This window comes from Sebastes fasciatus, chromosome 19 (genome assembly GCF_043250625.1).
Source record: "Sebastes fasciatus isolate fSebFas1 chromosome 19, fSebFas1.pri, whole genome shotgun sequence".
Lineage (NCBI taxonomy): Eukaryota > Metazoa > Chordata > Actinopteri > Perciformes > Sebastidae > Sebastes > Sebastes fasciatus.
In genome coordinates, this window is record NC_133813.1 from 28,433,643 (window position 1) to 28,456,584 (window position 22,942).

The 22,942-nt window shown below is 42.0% G+C and overlaps 1 protein-coding gene across 1 annotated transcript; it reads left to right on the top strand.

Moving 5' to 3' along the window:
- Positions 1–7,870: 7,870 nt before the first annotated feature.
- edf1 (endothelial differentiation-related factor 1) lies at positions 7,871–18,978 on the top strand. The gene is made up of 5 exons (XM_074618869.1): positions 7,871–8,118; positions 9,508–9,559; positions 9,720–9,880; positions 18,202–18,295; positions 18,390–18,978. Exons 1-5 carry the CDS (start codon positions 8,041–8,043, stop codon positions 18,449–18,451), a joined length of 447 nt encoding a protein of 148 aa, XP_074474970.1. The 5' UTR covers positions 7,871–8,040; the 3' UTR covers positions 18,452–18,978.
- The last annotated feature ends 3,964 nt before the right edge of the window (positions 18,979–22,942 follow it).

Consider the following 22,942-nt stretch of genomic DNA (forward strand, 5'->3'; position numbering starts at 1 on the left):
CCCAAAGATATTCAATTTACAGTGACATATTTTTTCCTTGAGAAATTACTTAAACAGTTGACGATTAATTTACTGTCGATCGGCTAATCAATAAATCGCTGCAGCCCTAGAAAAGAATATACGAGGGACTGATATGAGGTAAACATTTTTTTTTCCTGGATTTATCCCAATAATGCCCCTGTAACTCCTGGTTGGATCTGTTTATACTGTATTTGATGACTAGATGGTGTTTCTTACGCTTGGTGTGTTTGTGATGTGTGTATCTGTGACCACATCCACTGGTGGTTTGTGTGGTCGTACCTTCAGTGCAGCTTGGTTACATTTTATTTCTGCATTTTCTGTGCTTTACTGAGTCACAACCAAATCACCCATGTTCTCTCATAATATTGCAGTAATTTGTATCTTTCAGCAAGACCTTTCCATTCCCTCGTATGATCACACCAAAAGGTCCATCCATGCACATTATGGATGACATATGGATGCCATAAACAAACTAAATGAAATTGTTTTTTAATTATGCACTTTTCAAGCTCTTATTTTGAAGGCTGAAACATTCAGATTCCGGTATTATCCATCCATGGTTCCTCACCATGGTTCACAGCAGTGAATGAGGCTCTTTTGGAGTAACTGGGACGCTTTTTACTCATGCTTGCCATCATGTGGCAGATGAGGAAACTGCACATAATGAGGGTGTGATTGAGACAATAGAGGTGTTGTGTTGAAATCTGTTCCCCTGTCGAATAGTGTTTCCCTCCTGTTCAAATCATCCGTAGTTAGGGTAAGAGATAAGGGTTGGTTCACAGTCTATGGTTGGTTCAGGTTTAGGTAGGGGGAAACACAGTACTCGACACAACACCGGTGTTAGCCTCATAAAAGACCCACTTGCCTCACAATAAACCAAATTTGGGGATTTATTTAGTTTTTTGGATGGAAGAAATTTCCAAAGCATTTTGGGATGATTTCATTACTACAGAGCCATTAAAATCCACCTGCCTGGCATGATTATTGTTATTATTTTGCAGAGAATGCAAAGGCAGAGACCCTTAAAGGGACTGTTTGTAACTTTTTAAGCGTATAAATGTAACGGGTCGGGACACATGCGCGCTCGCATATGCACGCTCGCGTGTGGTCGCTGCCTCTCCTCCTCTGCCTTCCTGCTTGCCTTCACTCAGACAGCGCGCGCGTTCTCGCGTTCTCGCGTACTCGCTCCACCTCTAGACGTGAACGCGCGCTCACCACACACTGCAGAAGAGTTAGTTTATCTCTGAGAATATCTAGTGGACGTTTGTGCAGAAATAACTGCTGCAGCTCCTCCAGACCAACAGAGGTTTCCCGTGTCTTGTGAAGTGACGGGGCTCTGCAGAGAGAAACGTTATCGTCTCGTTACCGACCGGGTGCCGGTGTCTTCCACCTTATCAGCACCTTATCAAACAGGCTTCAGGAAGTCAACGTAACCACCCTGCCACAGTGGACATGTGATAGGAGATGGAGAACTGTCCCTATCACCAGGCCTATGGTAGATGGGAAATGGATTTGCATTCATATAGCACTTTTCTAGTCTTCTGACCACTCAAAGCGCTTGGTTTGAATGAATGAATGACTGACTGAATGAATGAATGAATATAGTGCAGTTGTGTTGGTAGAATTTAGGGGTAGTAATTCACCCCCTTGTGGTCATTTCTTGTAAAAACCTCTGTTTTTGTTGCATCCAGATGAGGGCTATCATGCAGTTAATCATCTTTCTTTCTTTCTATTTGGGTTACACATGCCTATACATGTAAATACTGCAGAGCTATATAATCTGGTTCATGACACAGTTATAAAGATAATTACACTAAATTTGTATTGGTTTTCTCTGTTTTTCGGAGAGCTGAGCTAACGAGGCTATAGACTCAGAAGTCAGCCACAATGTTTTACAAATGTGTTTCAGATTGTAGTTTATTTAGTTGCTATTTATACATTTTGGATGCTCACAGAGATGTAGTTTGGTTTAATGCTATCAAAACACTGGTATGTGAGCTGTATTTAGTTTGACTTTGTAAAACATAGTAGGAATGTGTTAGAGTATATCTTCCACACTGGGTTACTCTGTTTCAGTTGGTTTTATTAATATAATTTCATGAAAACCTACTCTAGCCTCAGGTCTCTATTGGACTATGAAAATGAATTAAAACACTTGATTATAGTTTAATTCATGTCCAGTAAATTCCTAGATTTACTAGATTTAAATTAAAACACTTAATGACAGATTTGCATATAGGCTATGTTAGCAGTTGCATGGAGTAAATGTCACCATAATCAGAAACATCACACATTTATAATGGGTCTACAGGAACAATTAACACATTTAAAAAGCATTTGCTCTAGGTGCTAATGTTGAAATATAAATCTGTGTTAAAGAGGACCTGTTATGGTTTTGTGCTTTTCCCCTTTCCTTTAGTGTCTTATATAGTTTTTTGTGCACGTAAAAGGTCTGACAAGTTACAAAGGAGTTCCTCTCCCCCACAGAATCACTGTTCCTTAACTGCCTGAAACGCCTTGCTTGAAGTCCCGCCTTTTCTTCCGTAACGTGGTGATGTCACACATTTGTAATTAGCACGACTAATTTGGCCCGCCCTAAAACAAAGCTAGTTAGAGCGGAGCTGGAGCGGAGTCCAAAGAGTTTGGTTCTGTTGACCAGCCGGTATGAGAAAAGTAAAGCTTTTTTGAACATTAAAGGGACTGTTTGTAAGAATCAGAAATGCTTGTTAACAGCTTCACCTGTGGCCATTAAGTCAACGAAAGTCAGCATCGGGCTAGCGCTTGCTCGCTCTAAATAGACATGAACGAGCATCTCTCAAATCAGTGAGGCGACACACGTCAGCTAAAAGCACAATATTACTCTATATTTCAGCTGCTTGGCAGTAATGTTAGCTGACCAGACGAAGGTCTCTCCATGAATCAATGCTGATCCTAGTGTTGGCTTTTCCTGCCTCAGCCTCCCGACCGCGGTCGGAGGGAACAGGGGAGACACCGTCACCCGGTCGGAGACGATAACTTTACTCGTTGCGGAGCCCCGTCACTTCACAAGACACGGGAAACCTCTGTTGGTCTGGAGGAGCTGCAGCAGATATTTCTGCACAAACGTCCACTGAACATTCACTAGATATTCTCAGAGCTACGAAGTCTTCTGCAGTGTGGAGTGTGCGCACATGCACGTGATGTGGAGCGAGCAGAGTGAAGGCAGGCAGGCATGCAGAGGAGCAGAGGAGCAGAGGAGCAGAGTACAGCAGGGACTCCGGTCCTGGAGACCAAAGCTACGGTCTCCCCCGCGTTCTCCGACCGCGGCCAACACTGTTTAACAGACGGGCTTCACTAGATACAACCAAGAGGTTTTGGTGCTTCACTGTAGTTTGTGTTGGAGTCTGAGTCTGAACAGCGTAGACACACGCGAGCGCGCATGGATGATTTATACGTGTACATTGTTGTGTTGTTGAACATGCTAGATTTAAATAAAATCATGGCTAATCCGATTTTGTCATTTTGTGGATTTTATCTCCATGCTTCCTTTGTGTAAAGTTTGTGAAATTGTCTAAACAATGTTATTTTTACATTTTGCTTAAATAAAAAAAGACATTACATTGCAATTGATGCACTCAGTAATACATAATTCGGACTATTTGATATACTAATACTATTAGTGTAGTATTTATTTGACCTGTTTTTCAGGACCTGGTGTGATTACCATTACCACTGGGCCTACTGAGTCTTCTGTTAGCGGCTCTTTGAGGCTGTAATGGAGCTTTTCTACATTTGGAGACTTCTGCAAGAGTTGCATTTTTCGGCGATTGAATGCTCTAGGTCTCTAGTCTGATCCATCCATCCTCTGAATGCTCTAGGTCTCTAGTTTGATCCATCCATCCTCTGAATGCTCTAGGTCTCTAGTTTGATCCATCCATCCTCTGAATGCTCTAGGTCTCTAGTCTGATCCGTCCATCCTCTGAATGCTCTAGGTCTCTAGTTTGATCCGTCCATCCTCTGAATGCTCTAGGTCTCTAGTTTGATCCATCCATCCTCTGAATGCTCTAGGTCTCTAGGCTTTGTGGCTGTAAAGTTTCATGAGGCTGTGATTATCCTAGAGGTCACCACAGGTCATTTTATACAGTTTCAAAAAATGGTCTCTATGAAATATCTCCTATGGGGACTAACATCATCACACACGAATACAGTTGGGCTCATTGGATCCACAAGAGTCTCAGTTTTATGGTGAGACCCAATTTAAGCAATTCCAGGACTGTTTATGGACCCCAGTATGCAGTGTCACGATCAAACCACTTGACAGACGTGGCAAGATCGAGAAAATCTTTTCAGATCCTTCCTTAGGCTAGGCCAATAGAACTGTTTACTAATCCCAATCCTGAACCCCAGGTGGCCACCATAGGATGACTCATATGCTAGGTGTAGCACCTCCTTACGATAGCACAACCTGCTCATAACTAGCCCAATCCTCACTAGCAGGTCGATTAGCCGGTCTCCAACCTGGTGATCCAATGAGGGGGCTCCTCCCCCCATATGTACTACACCAGCCCCTACAACCTCCGGATCCATGACGTGTCCCTGACTAGCCTCAGACCCCAAAGGTCCCTCTACCTCCCCCACTGCACTCAAGGAGGCTGACTGATTGAGAACAGCTTCACTCGGTGCACTGGTGGGCTCTTTAATTTCCTCAGAGGCCACAGATCTACTAAGCTGAGGGAAAATAGTATCAGATAAGTCCATGCTTATTCCTTCACCACTAACTGGAGGGGGAGAGCAACCTCTCTCGTGCCTTTAAGCAGTGTCTCCGCGAGCCTGAGACCTGGTAACCACACACGCAGTAAACACCTCTGGAAACTCAGCTTTCAACTCCTGAACCTCCTCAGTCTCTGTTGGTTCTTCCAACACTACTGACGTAACCCTGGTTCCAGCCACGTCGTTACCTAGGAGGAGATCAATACCGATTAATGGGAGACTACTCACTTCTGCAACAGTTGCATACTTGGAAACCAGCTCAGAACGTAAGTATATCCAGTGAAGTGGTGCATTCTCATAACCACCCCCGACACCTCTTACCACTGTGAACTGACCTGTAAAAGTTGAATTAGTGAGTTTGAGTGCTCCCTTCCGTAATAAAGTCTGTTAGCCCAACAATCAACTGCTGCTTCCTGCTTGCGCCACAGATCCAAGTGTGATTCTCCAGGTTTACGCCTCAACTCTCGAAACCTTTTCCTTTAAGCTTCAGGAACACTACAATGAGCCTGCCACACAGCTTTCCTAAGAGCATCATACTCTAAACCCACACGGCAATCCAGGGCAGCCACCGCTCTCTGAGCCTTGCCTCTCAACACACTCTGCACAAGGAGCGGCCATTTCTCCTCCGGCAACCCACTCTCTTTAGCCACCTTTTCAAACATTTAAAAAAAAATGTCTAGAGAGTCTTCTTCAAAAGGGGGCATAAAACCACGGGCTTTAGCTATGTCAAAACTCTGCTCTTTCTAGCGTGCTGTCAACTCCTCTAACTCCAACATGGACCCATAAGTGTGAATGGTTGTCTGTCTCTATGTGTCAGCCCTGCGATGGACTGGCACCTGGCCAGGGTGTCGGCTGGGATCGCCTCCAGCCCCCCTGCGACTCCTAACGGGATAAGCGGTTGCAGATGTATGGATGTATGGATGGATGGATGTCTCTCAATCTCTCTCTCCCTCTCCAACTTTTCACGTTCCCTCTCTAATTTCTCACGTTCCCTGGCCCTTTGTCTCTCTTCCTCTCTTTCCTCTTGCTGTTCCTGCCAAATAGTTTCGAGGTTCAAAGTCTCAATTATGCAGGCTCCCATGGCTGGCTTCTTCATGCCTTCTGCTAGCTCTACATCTTCCTCCTCCGCTAAGGCAATCAACTGCTCTTTGGTCAGCTTCCTAAACTGTTCTTGAGTCAATATAGCTAACCCTGCCGACACATCAACCTGACTAGTTTTTTTAATTGAATTAAAAAATTTAAAAAATTTGTTTTTCACGGGCTGCAAGATACCAGGAAGATCCCTTCCCAAAACGATTTACCCCGCTAACAAACACCGGCTAATTACACAGCGAAAACAATTATCGGTTACCCTATCCACCCTTCCCATAGGAGCGCTCCTCTCTCGCTGCAGACAGTCCACCTGTCACCTACCCAGCTAACACAGCGCTACTTGTCCACTCTCCCAACAACCGACTCCAATTAATAAAGCCGACTACTCACTGACATGTGAAATCACACAACACAACCCCGGTGAAGCTCCACCAACTCATTAGGAAACACGCTAACAATAACCCGACTCACTAACCGACCTTTTCCTACCATTCAACTTAAATGGCACGCCTGCTAAACGCCATTTTGCAGTTAAACATTCAAGCGATAACATGCAGATAAGCTTGTTTCACGACACGCACTGCTGTAAATGTTCTTTTTTTTCTGTCTTTATTGACAATGTAGCGTAACACAGCGCTGTAAATAAAGGAATCTGTCATTTCCCTGGTCCGTTCTGTTGTTGTGATATGTGCAATGCTTTTGAAATGACAGTAAAGTCATTTCAGACTTGCTAATGTACCCTGAAGGTAATATAAGAGCTAACGCTAGCCTAAACTGACATGGCTTAGCGACACACCATTAGCCACTTTTCGATCTCGACGTCACTCAAACTGCATGTGATTATCATAAAGTGGGCATGTCTGTAAAGGGGAGACTCGTTGGTACCCATAGAACCCATTTACATTCACATATCTGGAGGTCAGAGATCAAGGGGCCATGCCAGTTTTTCCCTCGCCAAAATGTTGCCTAACTTTGGCGCGTTATTTATCCCCCCTCCTGACAGGTTAACCAATAGATTCCTTAAGTCGTCTAGTTTCATATGATACCATTATCTTCACTCTAGCTTCTAAGAGTTCTTTTTTTTTCTGGTGACCAGTTGTCACAGGACACATGCACGAGTTGTAAACTCAATCAAAGAGGGATTTTCCCTTTTCAGACTTTTCCATTTGAGTTGCAATCTCTAGACGCATTGAGTGGTGAAATCATATACTTATTTAACAAAAAGAAAGTAAAAATTTGACAAATGTTTGAAAAATAGACATTATTGATTATTGATATAGACATGTCACCCCCCTCTCCCCTGCCTTTCCTGTCTGTCTCTCTCACACTGAAAAAAAAATACTAAATGTGTAATCCTCTGCTTATGTATTGTAAATCGTTTTAAAATAATAATGTAAATCCTTTTAATTGAATATTTATATATATCACCAAGTTATCAATAAAGTCATTATTCTTGATAATATCTATAATATTCTATCTTTAGTCTATAATAATACATAATTTATTCTTATGCTTATCATTAATAATCTGAATCTGCAAAGTAACTAAAATTAAAATACTCAAGTAAAGTACAAGTACCTGAGTAAATGTACTTAGTTATATTCCACCACTGTTATATTTGTGCTGGCGATTGTTGTAAACTACTGATATTACACCCAGTTTTCTGTGTAACCATTCAAAGTAATGTCTAAACTAATTCCTAATAAATGACTATGTAGGCAGTTTGTTACAGTTTCCATATTGAAGACTGGACTGTGTAAGCTTGAGCACTTTGTTCTCAAAAACAACCAACAGATACGACAAAGTGATATTTTGTAACAACTGGATAAGAAACAGTGTGTTGTACCTGTCTCATGATGTAATGTGTGTTTGAAATGTGCAATCAGGCATCGTGTATGTGCCACACGGTTTGAACCCTGTTGCTATGGATACCATGGATACAGGTGGTGGTGGTCTACCAGCAGAGGGCGCTGCTGAGACTGGGGCTGAGATTACTGCCTCTGTTTCCTGTGTTGTTAATAAAGCTTTGGTTGAACGCGTGTGTGATCATTGTGGAAGAAGCGTGTGAGAGGAACACTAGCCTCTCTAACAGGATCATTTAGAAACAGACCGAGTGTCTCTTGTTTTTCTATCTCTCTTCAGTATTCCGGTACCGAGTGAACCGTGAAGACAGACATCATGGCAGAGAGCGACTGGGACACCGTGACAGTGTTGAGGAAGAAGGGCCCGACTGCTGCCATGGCCAAATCCAAGCAGGTTAGCAGCAACACCTCACCTAGTCTGTGTGTCTGACTACTAGACTGTTAAGCATGAGTCCTGTAAACCAGCCACACACGGATCACGCGGTTGAGAGTTAAATGGACTAGCAAACATTGCTACTGCTTCGTGGTTTAGCTAACAACAACAACAACAACAACAGTGGACATGTAACGGTAGCTACACAGACACATCTGATTATTATGAACTTCTTATCAACCCAACGTCAGCCAGACATGAATAAAGTTGTTGTTGTTGTAGTGAACGGTCTAGTTCCAGTTAATATCTTCAGGTTAGCTGCTCAGGCTAGCTGGCTAGCTAACTCTCAGGACAGGCCTACTGGGCTACCTGGCTAGCTGAGAGCTAGCTCAGATCCTCCTCAATAACACCATAAACCGGTTTATGCTTCTATGGAAGCAGTTACAAGAGTTACAACAGTTGGAACAGTTACAACAGTTGGAACAGTTAGAATCTGCTTTTCACGGTTTGTCTGGGGAAAGAAATGTTAGCCTAAAGAGTAGCTCTAGCCTAAAGAGTAGCTCTAAAGAGTAGCTCTAGCCTAAAGAGTAGCTCTAGCCTAAAGAGTAGCTCTAGCCTAAAGAGTAGCTCTAGCCTAAAGAGTAGCTCTAAAGAGTAGCTCTAGCCTAAAGAGTAGCTCTAAAGAGTAGCTCTAGCCTAAAGAGTAGCTCTAGCCTAAAGATGAGCTCTAGCCTAAAGAGTAGCTCTAGCCTAAAGAGTAGCTCTAGCCTAAAGATGAGCTCTAGCCTAAAGAGTAGCTCTAAAGAGTAGCTCTAGCCTAAAGAGTAGCTCTAGCCTAAAGATGAGCTCTAGCCTAAAGAGTAGCTCTAGCCTAAAGAGTAGCTCTAGCCTAAAGATGAGCTCTAGCCTAAAGAGTAGCTCTAGCCTAAAGATGAGCTCTAGCCTAAAGAGTAGCTCTAAAGAGTAGCTCTAGCCTAAAGATGAGCTCTAGCCTAAAGAGTAGCTCTAGCCTAAAGAGTAGCTCTAGCCTAAAGAGTAGCTCTAGCCTAAATAGTAGCTCTAGCCTAAAGATGAGCTCTAGCCTAAAGAGTAGCTCTAAAGAGTAGCTCTAGCCTAAAGATGAGCTCTAGCCTAAAGAGTAGCTCTAGCCTAAAGAGTAGCTCTAGCCTAAATAGTAGCTCTAGCCTAAAGATGAGCTCTAGCCTAAAGTGTGCGTGGTTGAGCTCAGGCAGGACTGATCATGTTGTCTTCTGTTTAATGTCTGCGTCCTACTCAGATGAGCTGATTGGTTACTTATTACCGACCTGATTTGAGCCCAAAGCTGAATAGAGTCTGGTCATAATGCAGTCTACACACAATTAATCCAAAATCGGTTTTAAATGTAAGATTTGTCCGTGTTTTCTCCTCTAGGCAATCGCTGCTGCTCAGAGACGTGGGGAGGACGTTGAGACATCCAAGAAATGTAAATTTATACTTTCTGTACACATTTCTGATTTCCAAGTTGTAATTCTGCAGGCAAAACATCCCAAGCACTGCATGAAGTTCACGGCCTGTGCTGTGATTATGCCTTTTATTGCACGTCTACCACTCAACATTACTTTGAACCACTGCTTGTCACACAGGGTCTGCAGGACAGAACAAACAGCATCTCGTGACAAAGAACACATCCAAGCTGGACCGGGAGACAGAGGAGCTTCACCATGACAGGGTCCCCCTGGAGGTGGGCAAGTACATTCAGCAAGGCAGGCAGGACAAAGGTCTGACCCAGAAAGACCTGGCCACTGTGAGTATACAGACTTTATTGACATGCATTGATGCGTTTCCTGGCCAAAGATCTGAGACTCTGGCTCAATCCCAATGCCCCCCCACCCCTCCAAAAAAAACTGTGGTCAAGCCAGCCCCCATGTTGTTTTGAGGTACGTGTATATCCTAGGCATTACGGTAAGAGCTGTAGGAATTGACTTCAAAATAAAAGTACCATTCTGATGAACATGATAGGCCTTCAAAATAAAAGCTTCATTCTCATGAACATGAAAAGCCATTTCACATTTATTCAGTAGGTCAATCAGTCTGTCAATAATGAATATGTTAATTAATGATCAAACAAATAAATGCATAAATACATAAAAAATAAATATATGAAACAAAATGAATACATATGAAATGCTAAATTAAATTACTGATAATTTAAAAGAAAAACAACCACCTCCAAAATGTTATTCCAATTGTGTAAATACTTAACAAACTTAGTCAAACTTAATATTAAAGAATACATTTCCAAAAACTAATCTGAAATCAAAATTGCAGTATACCACCTCACACTCAGCACCTTCATGTTTCTACTAAGAGCCTAATTTCACTTGAGATAGATAGAATTGATAAAAGGAAACTGTCAATTATCACAAGGTACTTTCACTTCAGACCACCTTAGAGTATCACTCAGGCAATATCAGGACATTCTGATGTAAAATTTCAATTTAAAGCCCTTTGAAATCTCATATACACCGATCAGCCATAACATTAGGTCAGCACGGGCACCCTGACCGGTCCCCATACGCAACAAACTTATGAACTGTGTGTTCTGACACCTTTCTCTCAGAACCAACATTTACTTTTTCAGCAGTTTGAGCTCCAGTAGCTCTTCTATTGGATCAGACAACACAGGCAGCCTTCGCTCCCCACGTGCACCAATGAGCCTCGGGTCTGACCCTGTCGCCGGTTCACCGGTTCTCCGGTTCTCCTTCCTTGGACCACTTTTGGTAGATCCTGACCACTGCAGACCGGTAACATCCCACAAGAGCTGCGGTTCTGGAGATGCTCTGACCTTGTCAAAGTTGCTCACATCTTTATGCTTTTCTGCTTCCAACACAAAGTTCAAAATGTTCACTTGCTGTCTAATAAATGTTGTAACGAGATAATCAATGTTATTCACTTCACCTCTGTGTATGAGTCCCTCTAAATTTAGATTGGAATTAAAGGGCAACTGTCCACTATTACAGACTAATTTCACTTCAGAATAATAGTAGACCACTTCAGGGTGTCACTCAGATAATATCAGGACATTCTGATGTATAATTTCAAAATCAAAGCCCTTTAAAATCTCATATAATGGCGATCTTCCGTCTAGATTCAGAATTAGAATTAAAAGGAAACTGTCCACTATCACAAACTAGTTGTGCCTTTTGGGAGTTAGCAGTCCAGGATGCCCAAAATTTGACATTTTTGCCAAAAGCTGTGATTTCTTTCAACTTCAAATTTGTTTCCGAAGTTGAACTCAAACTATTTCACTTAGGAACCAGCATACCAAATTTGGTATGATGGTTGACAGTGTGATCTAGTTGTGCCTTTTGGGGGTTAGAAGTCCCGGGTGCTCATTAATTAATTATTTAATGACCATTAATTCCATCAGTTCCAAAACTGCAAATGAGCCATGCTCACTTTTGCCTTGTTTCATTTAGTATTTCATATGTATTAATTTTGTTTCATTTATTTATTTTTCATTCATTTATGTATTTATTTGTTTAATTATTTATTAACTAATTCATTATTGACAGACTGATTGACCTATTGAATAAGTTTTGAAATGGCTTTTCACCTTCATGAGAACGGTGCTTTTATTTTTAAGTCATTTCCTAAATGCTCCTACCGTAATGCAGATGATACACGTACTGCAAAACAACGTCGGGGCTGGCTTGACTGTGTTTTTGGAAGTGGAGGCTGGCTTGACCGCTGTCCCCTAAAGCCCAGGACAGACCAGCCGCGCGAACAGCGCGTGGCGGCTGCGTTACTTGTTGTTTTTTATTTCGGCGTCAATGTTTACAGGTTTGAGCAGCCACACAGCCCGCGTCTCGCATGGCTCGGCTGCATGTGAGCTGCGTCTCTTCCGCCCCGGACAAACCGCCCGCCTCAACAGCGCGTGGCGGCTGCGTGATTCATGTGTCGGTTGTTCAGACCAGCTGCGTTTCTGCTGCTGCCAGCCCTTTCTTTCTTCACAGAGTTTGCCTTTCATAATGGCCATTTCATTTCATTATAAATGTAATTTATACTTATTATATAAATAATAGTAATAATCCACAACTAAAACCCCGTACTATATTCATTCAGGGAGCCCTGCAAGTCACTGCATGTTCTACAACACTGTCCTGCAAATTTTTCAGAATAAAAGACTTGTGTTAACAAATGAAGGAATTCTGTCCACAGAAAAAAATGCTTGATGGCTTTTATTTTTAAATGAAAGCAGGAATTGTTGATTTGAAACCCGTACTATATTCATTCATGGAGCCATGCAAGTCACTGCATGTTCCACAGTACTGTCCTGCACATATTCAGAATAAAAGCCTCGTGTTAACAAACGGACCATGTTGATGGTAAAGTGTTCCAGCAGCAGAAGGATCTGCAGTATCTCTGCTTCACACACCGCGGCTGAAGGAGCCTATCACTGAAAGAGCTTTATAACAGCTGACAATGAACGGACCTCAAACAACTTTCTTCAATTATTAGAAAGATTTTTCTTTTCATGATCTGTTATTTCCCCCATAACTTTTATTAAGGATACTATTAAAGCCATAGAGAGAAGCAGGGTCTGTCTTTTACAACTGTTACACCATTTATCCTCATTTCCATTCAGTCACATGTGAGGCTGATTATTCCTGAGCATCGGGTTTGATATGAGTTACATCATTTCAATCTTCCCTGAAACATTCAGCCTAATAAATCATTTCTAGTGTCAGAATATCAATAAATACAGACGCTAATAATGAATAAATAATATAAAGCAGGGGTCTCCAACCTTTTTTCCTCTGAGAGCTACTTTATATTATTACCTCCGCCGAAGTCCTAGGAAGGAGGTTATGTTTTCACCGGCGTTGGTTTGTTTGTCCGTTAGCAGGATTACTCCAAAAGTCAGCGATTGATTTGACTGATATCGGATTGATCCGGATTCAGGAATATTTTTAAGGATTCCAATCAGCCTGAGCATTAAAACCACAGGGTATAACACATGCGCAGTGTAATTGATGACGCGTGACCCCACCCCCTTCCTGCTGAGAGCAGAGCGATACGTGTGTGGATGTGTGTGCGGGAGCTGCTGTCCGTCCGCGGTGAGAAAGAACATAGCGGTAGCTGACGAGATGAGAGACAATGTAGTGTAACGTTATACAGACATAACAAGGCTGCTGAATGAGAGAGGCATCCGCCGATACGTTACACGGAATCACACCGTGTTAATAATAAGCCAACCACCTCACGATACCGCCAGCTGGGAGCTGGGATCTGTTTTTAAAGTCACGTACCTTGGTGGAGGTCTGCGCTCTCCGAGTGCCATTCTAGTTAGTAACATTAATTCACATTGCTCAGCTCCACCCAAACCAGCTGAATAAGCTTCTTATGTGTGAACATTTAGAAAGTGTTGATATCCAACACTCACATTTTGACATCATCAACATCTTAAATTCATCATCATGTGCATGTTTTCACTGTATCACATCACTTCCCTTCACAATCTGTAGTTCACATGCATGTATTACATGCATTCAGTCTTTAACAGTTAGTGAGATGACTGGTGCTGCATGGAGTCAACAAGAGAGGTGTATGCTGGAGTGGATCCACTTAGGTTCACTCTTATGGACTCATTTAAATGTTCATCTGTCAGTCTTGTTCTGAACTTGGATTTCATGACACTCGTGTCTACGGGTGTGACGAAATATCGTGCCTCCAAATATCCCGGTATAAAAACGTGACGATATGCATCGTCAAGACAAAAAACTGAATCGCGATATCAGAGCATAATAGGTACTACATACATACGGGCTCCGGGCATCTGCCTATGGAAGAAGGCTGAGTACAAGTCATATCTTCAGTTACACTGCGAATTTGTCATACCCCGTGAGCCATGTCCGCCCGTGACCCAGCCTTCTTTAATAGGCCTTGTTGGAGCTCCACACACATCAACACACACAGCCCAGCCAGTGAACAGCTGATCAGAGAGGCTGCGGTGGAGAGACGAGTTGACGCTACGCTCGTTGCTGTTAGTAAGTGCAATAAAACTTTGCAACTGTCAAGCCAAGATACGTAATTACACCTGCTCAACAAGCATAAACACGATGAAACGGTTAAACATGGAGGAAAGCGACTTTTCAATCTGCTCTGTCCGCTGTCTCTCATCCTCCGCTGCAGAGTGCGTTAGCTCGGCGGCTAACAGCTAACTGTTAACACGTGTAAGTTATTTAGTTGAGTTGTGAATGACTTTAAATGACTAAAGCTGGCAGTAGGCTGTGTAGTCCAACTGTTTAGGTTAGTTTGTCATGTATCCTACTGGTAAACTGATCAGCTGGCTGAGACGAAGCAGCCCCTCCCCCCAAACAGCCCTAACGTTACCTGATGAGTGACATCAGCAGAGGACAGGAGGAAGGACTGATACTGACTGATGGAGGACAGAAGGAAGGACTGATACCATAAAAATGGATTTATAGGGCAAACAACAGCATTGTTTTGCATTTTGTGTCTTTTGAATAAAAGGCTACTTTTTCAGTCATATATTTCATCATTTTAGTTTTGCCAAAATTATTGTTATAATATAGTATCGAGATCGTGAACCCAATATCGTGTATTGTGAGCTGAGTGAATCGTCACATCCCTACTCATGTCAGAAAAAGCTGCTTCACAACGGTATGTAGACCCAAACAGAGCAGACATTTTCAGAGCTGCTTGGTGAAGGTTTTTATAGTTTTGTCTCTACTAGGTTCCAGAAATGCTGTGAAAGCTGTTGAGATTTTAGCTGGACATCATTTTGGAGGTTTATAACCTCCATCTCCATCTCCACAGGATTGACACAGAATAGTTCGTATCGCTGGAGTCAACCGACTCATCACACTGGATGGAAAACCATTTGCACCAGTTCATGTCCTGTTCTAGCTGCATCACAGCATACGCAGACAGCGCAGACGCTCTCCTTGCCACAGTATTAGCACCAAGTTGTACATCGGCGATAGCAGACATAATTTCTGTCTTATTTTTATGGTTCTTGAATAGCGTTTCAGCCACCGCAGTCACCGCCTCTTTTACAATACCGCCATCGGTGAAGGTTTTTTTGTGATTCGGTAGGATGTTCGCTGCTTTAAATGAAGCCTCTGCTGCAGCGTTGGTCTTCTTCGTTGGTTTGGTAAACAGAGACTGTTGTCTTTTAAGCCTTGTTTTCAGCTCCTTTACCTTCTCTGGTCGTAGACCGCTACCAGCCGGAAAGTCCCGTGAAAAGTTGCCGTGGACTTTGGTGAAGTGGCGCTCGACGTTACATCTTCTGTCAACTGACACACTGACATCGCAAATGAGACACACACACCTGTCATTCACATTCGTGAAAAAAACTGTTTCCCATTCTTGATGAAAATAGTATGTTTTGTGCCTTTTCTTTGCCTGGCTATTTTCCGCGGTCATTGTCAAATCTGGTGTGTGCTCGCTAGCCTGCTAACATCTTCTAACGTTACGGCGTCACTGATGTAACCGAACTTGGCAGCAGCGTAACTCGTTTAATTGACAGCTGATTGGCACATAATCAGTTTGTGTCAGAAAGAGGCGGGATGTCTGCGAGTTGGATTGGATAGAAATTTAGGTCTACTTAGTGACTTTGTCTTATCAAATTTGTTTACATATTCTTTGAACCTTTAGCGAGTGATTCAGAAACGGGTCGCGAGCGACGTGTTGGAGTCCCCCGATATAAAGGCATTGTGCCCCATTGTGCATTATGCCTGAAATGGTTCCTGGTCCTCTAAGCAGGACTCAGTCCACAGTAGAAATACAGACTGCAGCTGTTATTCATGTACAGGTGTTTGTTAAACAGGTAACTGGCTACAGAGAGAAAACACTGCTGCTCTGCCACTGATAATAACTGTGTCTTTATGTCTGAACTGATCTAATACTAATAAACAGCTGTTAAAGCCGACTGACAGCTGATCCAGCTGTGATCAGCTGCTGCTGTCATCAGAAACGGACGTCACTTCACGTGACGCTTCAGAGGAAAGGACGCCTCATGTCTCTAAAAACATATTTCCTCTCTTCCTCTCTCCTTGTCTCTTCCTCGCCTCCTCCGCTCACATCTGACCTGGGCGAGATTCAGACTCGAGGAGAGGTATCGAGCCGTTTAAATTCAGAAATGGGAAAAGCCTCATGAATGAATAAAGTATGGGGTTTAAATCAACAATCCTGCTTCCATTTCAAAATAAAAGCCATCAAGCATTTTTTCTGTGGACAGAATTCCTTCATTTGTTAATACGAGGCTTTTATTCTGAAATATTTGCAGGACAGTGTTGTAGAACATGCAGTGACTTACAGAGCTCCATGAATTAATCTAGTACGGGGTTTTAATTGTGGATTATTACTATTATTTACAAATTACCACACGCTTTTGACCTTTCTCTGTCTAAAATAAATATGAATTACATTTATAATGAAATTAAATGGCCATTATGAAAGGCAAACTTTATGTAGAAAGAAAGGGCTGACAGCAGCTGCAGCAGAAACGCAGCTGGTCTGAACACCATACGCGTGCATCATGCAGCCGCCACGCGCTCCTGACGTGCCCAGTCTGTTCCGGGCTTAAGGCCTACAGACCTGAACCCTCAGGGACTTAACTGACGTCACCTCGAGACTAGAGGGGACAGTCAGAAATGTACTTGTTTTTGTCAAACTTTATTAAGCAAAATTAAAGAAATGGTTGATGAATAAACCAGGTGTGTAATATAGTCTAATGCAGTGGTTCTCAATGTGGTACGCGAGCTCTCTAGTGGTACGTGGAGGAATCTTTGAAATATTTAAAAAAACTTGGTGTAAAATGTTTGAGAACCACTGGTTTATAGTATAATCTTCACAAATATTCTGGTCCTCTCACAATTCAGTATTGTTTGTGTACAATAACTATCTTTATACAGGACTGTGCATAGCAATTGATTGATACTTTCAAAGTCTAAATCCTAGCTCAGGTGATGTATTCAATAAGAGGCCCAATCCCAATGTCCACGCTCACAGACTAACAGACCGAAGTCTGTCAGTCACCTCAAAAGGTGTCTTCCTGCGAAGTCTGTAAAGGGTTTAGGGTTGTCCCACTGTCAAATCGTCAAGTGTTTGAGGGCTCTCTCGCAGACAATTTGAGACCTTTATGAACACTTTCCGAAAGTCCGCATTTCTGCAGACTTTGCCTGAGGGAATTACCCACAATTCATAGCTTTGTGACGTTAAGCACAGGGTTACCAGGGGAAGCTCGGAGGCTACAAAAAACAGGTGAACAAAGGACAGCACATGGGGTGTTCAGCCAGGCATGTTTAAATGAACACAGAAACATTAAAATGATCCTTAACATTGAAATCCTTTTAAGATGGTAAAAACACATGAAATCAGAGGAATGCAAGCATTAGACCAGTGGTCTAGGTGGTCTTATAGGCCTTGATTTCTAGTGTGACAATAAACCGGAGCCAAATTCTACATGAAAAAAATACACAATCGGCCTCATAACTTATTTCAAATGAACGGAACAATTCATACACGACCCGAACCGTGACTAGCGAACCGAACAGTTTGGATTTTTTACCTAAAGCGTTCCATCCCTATTCATCTCGTTCCAGACAGCCTTTTGCGATGTATTCATCTCGCATGTTCTTATGATGACGATGAAAATACGATTTATGGGTCAGCCCTATTTCTTATTAATTTTTGAAAATAGTTCAGAGATTCCTCCGCGTACCACTACAGAGAGCTTGCGTGGTACGCAAGCTCTCTGTAGTGGTACGCGGTTTGAGAACCACTGCTATAAACAATGTACTTTATTGTTATTGCTAGCATTGCCATTACCTGTGCAAACCTAACAATTAATTATTTTTATCACGTAGTAAAAATGTTTACATGTCTACCATCCTCTTAATAATTATTTGAAGAAGTTCAGGTCCAGAAATCGCAGTCATTTAAAACATGTTGGTGACAGTTTTCTACAATAATGTGAAAGATGCAGCCCTGAGATAAATGGATTCCCAGCTACAGGAAGTGTTTTTGCATGCCTGTGTTGCTGGATTGTGGTAAAATACAAAAACATAAATAATTTATGGCAAATCTTTTCCTCAGAAAATTAATGAGAAGCCTCAAGTCATTGCGGACTATGAGTGTGGGAGAGCAATTCCCAACAACCAGGTGTTGGGCAAGGTAGAGAGAGCAATTGGTAAGAATACTCTTTACTAAAATGTAATTATGATTATTATGGTTATTCTGTTGCCAGTTATATAACACACATGTTAATTTTCTGCCATGAACAGGGCTGAAACTGCGTGGGAGGGATATTGGCCTACCCCTGGAGGCAAAACCCAAGAAGAAATGAACACAAAGCCTCGAAATCAGCCCTCCCTTGTCCCATCTTTCCTTGTTTCCCCACCGTCAAAATCTCTCCTCCTCTCTCCCCCATCCCTCCCTCCCGTTACCTGGGCTGATCTCACCTGTGTCCTGCCTGAGGACCTGGTGCTCCATTGCATTACAGGCTGCATACTCAAACAGTTTCTTGATCACATAATCAAATGAATGATTGTACGAACGAATGATCGAAATCATTTTTCAACGTCACACACTCAAAGTTCTCTGACTCTTCTTTTCACCTCTTTCTGCTTAGGCTTTGGCATGATAAATTCAACTTTTTGATATTAATGTAAACTCATTTAAAAAGTGGAATTATTTTTCATGACCAAACAAAGTAGTTTGACTCACGTAAACTCTGAGCATGATATTAAGCCCAAAGTGCTTGATTGCATCTTTTTTTCACACACTTGAGACAGTGGGTGGATGTCATAGCAGTGTTGAAATGTTTTAATACTGTGCTTTGTTTTGATCTCAAAAATAAAGTTTGGCAGTTCATGACAGTTCTGGGTGTGCGTTTGTAGCCACTGTAGCACAAGATTTCCTAACAAATTGTGTTCTTAAACGTTCCTAAAAATGAATGGAGGCAGTTTGATTAAAACTTGGATATTTTTTGTGAACGCTGACAAAGAACTCGGTGTTCAAGGAGTTAATGCTTCATAGTGATGGGCACTACAAAACTTAGGAGAAATGCTAGTTTTCATGACTTATAATAGAGCAAGAATTTTGGAAACCTACATTTTTGGCTGTACTCTGAGTTGCAACAACCTGAAATGTGAATGGAGCAATAATATGTGTCCACTAGATGGCAGAATACTACCAGAAATGTTTTGGGACTGCACTGTCCCAATATACTGCATAAAACCTTTGTTTTACAGTTGACTTTTCTACAAAGTTGTGACTGCTTTAAGTGAAAATGTTAACATTGTACATAAATTGCACATTTTATTTGTATCACTTCCTACCCTATGAATTTAAATGTTTACCACTGCTGATAAAACACAAGTGCATAATTTAAACTATGTCAGTTAAGAATTTAGGTCCTTTTTTCAGAGTTATGTTGAAATGTTCTTGTGTATAATGTTTATTTTAGAGCCTTATGAAATGTCTTGAAATTGTGACACGTCTGCATCCTTAAAATGTACAACACTCTAAAATACCAGGCCTTGACGAAGCTCTGCTCTAAGTAGCTGTTTCTTTCTCTACAGTGTTCCACTTCCACCATGGGTTATTGATTTGAGATTTACTTACTTTTGCTAGTGGTAAGGCTGCCTTCTGTTTTATTAAATATTCATGGACATAATTGTTGCAGCATGGTAAGTGGAACAGAATACATTCAAGGACTGGTGTAAACAAATAATTACACAATGTAGTTGGAAGCCTCCTCAGGTGAGACTGCGGCATTCCAAATCCTATACTTTTTCTTTTTACTTTTGGTACGTACTGCAGCTGCCCTTACAAAGTATGTACTGTTGCATGCAGTATGCATACAGTTGGTACATACTACTTTGTCATAACATTGCACCTTAAACTTTGACCCTCTTGCGCATATATCTGCTGCGCAGAGGATTGTGGGTCAGAATGGCCAGAAAAGCATGCTGACATACTGCAAAATGTGACTGGATATAGTAGGACATCCTGTAGTTTTGGCATACTGCATTTGACATTTGTGTTGGGACATACTGAATCTTTTTCTGGCATACTAAATAGTATGGGTTTTGGAACGCACAGTGCCAGAGTGAGCAAAAAAGGGGCATACAGAGGTCAAGCAGTGCTATCCATGAAGTCCTCTGTCCTGATTAACCTCTATCGAGCCCTACAGTGCAATCTGGTATGGTGAGATAAGACCCCGTGCTGCCCCTGGCACATCTGTAAATCAATGTGGTCATAATTAGAATCAAGCACAAAATACAGTGGAGGAAATAAGTATTTGATCCCTTGCCGATTTTGTAAGTTTGCCCACTTACAAAGAAAAGAACGGTCTATAATTTTAATGGTAGGTTTATTTTAACAGTGAGAGACAGAATATAAAAAAAAAATCCAGAAAATCAATTCATATAAAAGTTATAAATTGATTTGTATTTTATTGTGGGAAATAAGTATTTGATCCCCTAGCAACCAACAAGAATTCTGGCCCCCACAGACCGGTTAGATTAGTCCTCTCGCTTTAAGAAAGTACTCCGAATCTCAACTCGTGACCTGTATAAAAGACAACTGTCTCAACTCATTACCTGTATAAAAGACACCTGTCCACAATCAGATTCCAACCTCTCCACCATGGGCAAGACCAAAGGGCTGTCCAAGGACGTCAAGGACAAGATTATAGACCTACACAAGACTGGAATGGGCTACAAGACCATCAGCAAGCAGCTTTGTGAGAAGGAGACAACTGTTGGTGCCATTATTCGGAAATGGAAGAAACACAAAATGACCATCAATCGCCCTCGGTCTGGGGCTCCACGCAAGATCTCGTCTCGTGGGGTATCGATGATCATGAGAAAGGTGAGGGATCAGCCCAGAAATACACGGGAGGAACTTCTTAATGATCTCAAGACAGCTGGGACCACAATCACCAAGAAAACCATTGGTAACACACTACGCCGTAATGGTTTAAAATCCTGCAGCGCCCGCAAGGTCCCCCTGCTCAAGAATGGAATATAACATTCATAACCATGTTTTCATTAGTGTATAATTACCTGAAAATATGAATAGTGTAATTGTTAGCTTAGAATCAACGCTTCATATCTCCATAGAGAGCGGGTCGTCTTCACAGAGTCCTCCATGTTGCTCCTCCATGTTTCTACAGTAGCCCAGAACAGACAAACCAAACTCTGGCTCCAGAGAGAGACTTTGACCTTTTAACGTTACCTGAAGGCCACCGTAGTTCTACGACACGCTTGAGAAACTGCGGTAACGTGAGAGCAAAACTGTGGTACCGCCAGCAGCTGTCTGACTGTGTTATTAGGCTATGCTAATGCTACGTTCACACTACCAACAACAAATGTTGGCCATCGGTTTGTAGCTTCATGTCACAGTTTTTCATTGGAAATGACTTGTAGAATATTGCAGTGTCGCGAACAGCTTTACCACAGTTTTGCACTCAGCAGCTCACATTAACGCAGTTGCATGAAGTTACCCTTTAGGCTGCATTCACACCAGATCAGGCGTTGCGGCAATTCACCGCGGGGTTGCACGGCGTTGTGGGAGAGTCACTTTAATGGTCTATTAACTGTGACGATTAACAGCTTTTGTTCCCTCATGGCTGCGTTGTACAGCTTTGGATCTCTTTGTCCATGTTTGACTATTCATCCCTGGGAGTAAGAACAAATACCAACAAGACTCGGTCCAAACTGAGTATCTGGCTGGACCGTATATGATCAGTATGTGAATTTGTGGCTTAATTGTTGCACAAATAGTCAGAAGTCATGTCTATAATGTTTTGTGAACAATTGTTTCCCCTTATATCTTAATGTTTGATTGAAAGACAACTTATGATGAAGCAAATGACATTCAGTAATAGTAAGTGGTAACATGTACTAGTCAGTATATTATACATTTTATACAAGGTGAAAAGGTATTAGCATGACATACAGTATGCAAGGTTAAAAGTATTTCAGTTTTTTATTAAAGCATTTGTATCAAAAGCATTCATCATATAAGTGGTGTGTAACAATAATATACAAACCGTGAAAGTTTATCAGCGTTGAGATTCTCCCGCTGTCATCACTGACGTTGTTGCTGCCGTATTTATTCAAGTGTTAATGGAGCAGCTACAATGTTAGCATAGCCTGGCAGTGATCGATCCGAACTCCGTTCAGAAAACAAGCATTTAAAAAGTTGTTTGCTTGTCGTGTTGCAGACAGACCTGACAAAGCATGAATTCAGTCTTTTTACAACTCAACATCATTATGTCGTTATTTCGGCATCATTTTGATCCGTTTATTGATATTAAATCACAGCACAGTCTGTTTATTTTGGGTTCATACTGCAGTAGCGACGTGTGGCTTGCTAGATACAGATACAGTATGTAAATACAGCTCGCAGCCGGGTGACGTTATGAACCCAGACACAACGGCGTTTGGTTTTCTGACATATCTGGGACTTCACCAACATGTACAAAGCAGCAACAGTGGTTATTTCTGGAGGAAAGAGGCGGAAATTTGCTCTGCGCTTGGGGTGAATGTACGGTAACACAATACGAAGCACAACATAATGTAACTTAAACGAACATAAACAATAGCACATGCATAACAACAGCACGATGTAATGATCCATTGAACCACTGACGCTCCCCAGAAAACCTAAACACAGAACTGCTGTAACGGCCAATGAGGAAACTCCAACAGTCGGCTGACCATTCCTGTAACTTCATCAGTCACTCAGTCAGTGACAGACTTTTGCGTTTTTAAGGCTGGTCCTCTGCGGTCCAGCCAACAAGCAAGAAAATCGGCCAAGAGGAAGG

What these genes read in the sequence shown, in the direction of transcription:
- edf1 (XM_074618869.1), top strand. Translation starts at nt 8,041, where the DNA reads ATGGCAGAGAGCGACTGGGACACCGTGACAGTGTTGAGGAAGAAGGGC. An exon ending in CGTTGAGACATCCAAGAAAT is followed by an intron (nt 9,560 to 9,719) that starts GTAAATTTATAC and finishes CTTGTCACACAG; the next exon opens with GGTCTGCAGGACAGAACAAA. An exon ending in CAAGGTAGAGAGAGCAATTG is followed by an intron (nt 18,296 to 18,389) that starts GTAAGAATACTC and finishes TGCCATGAACAG; the next exon opens with GGCTGAAACTGCGTGGGAGG.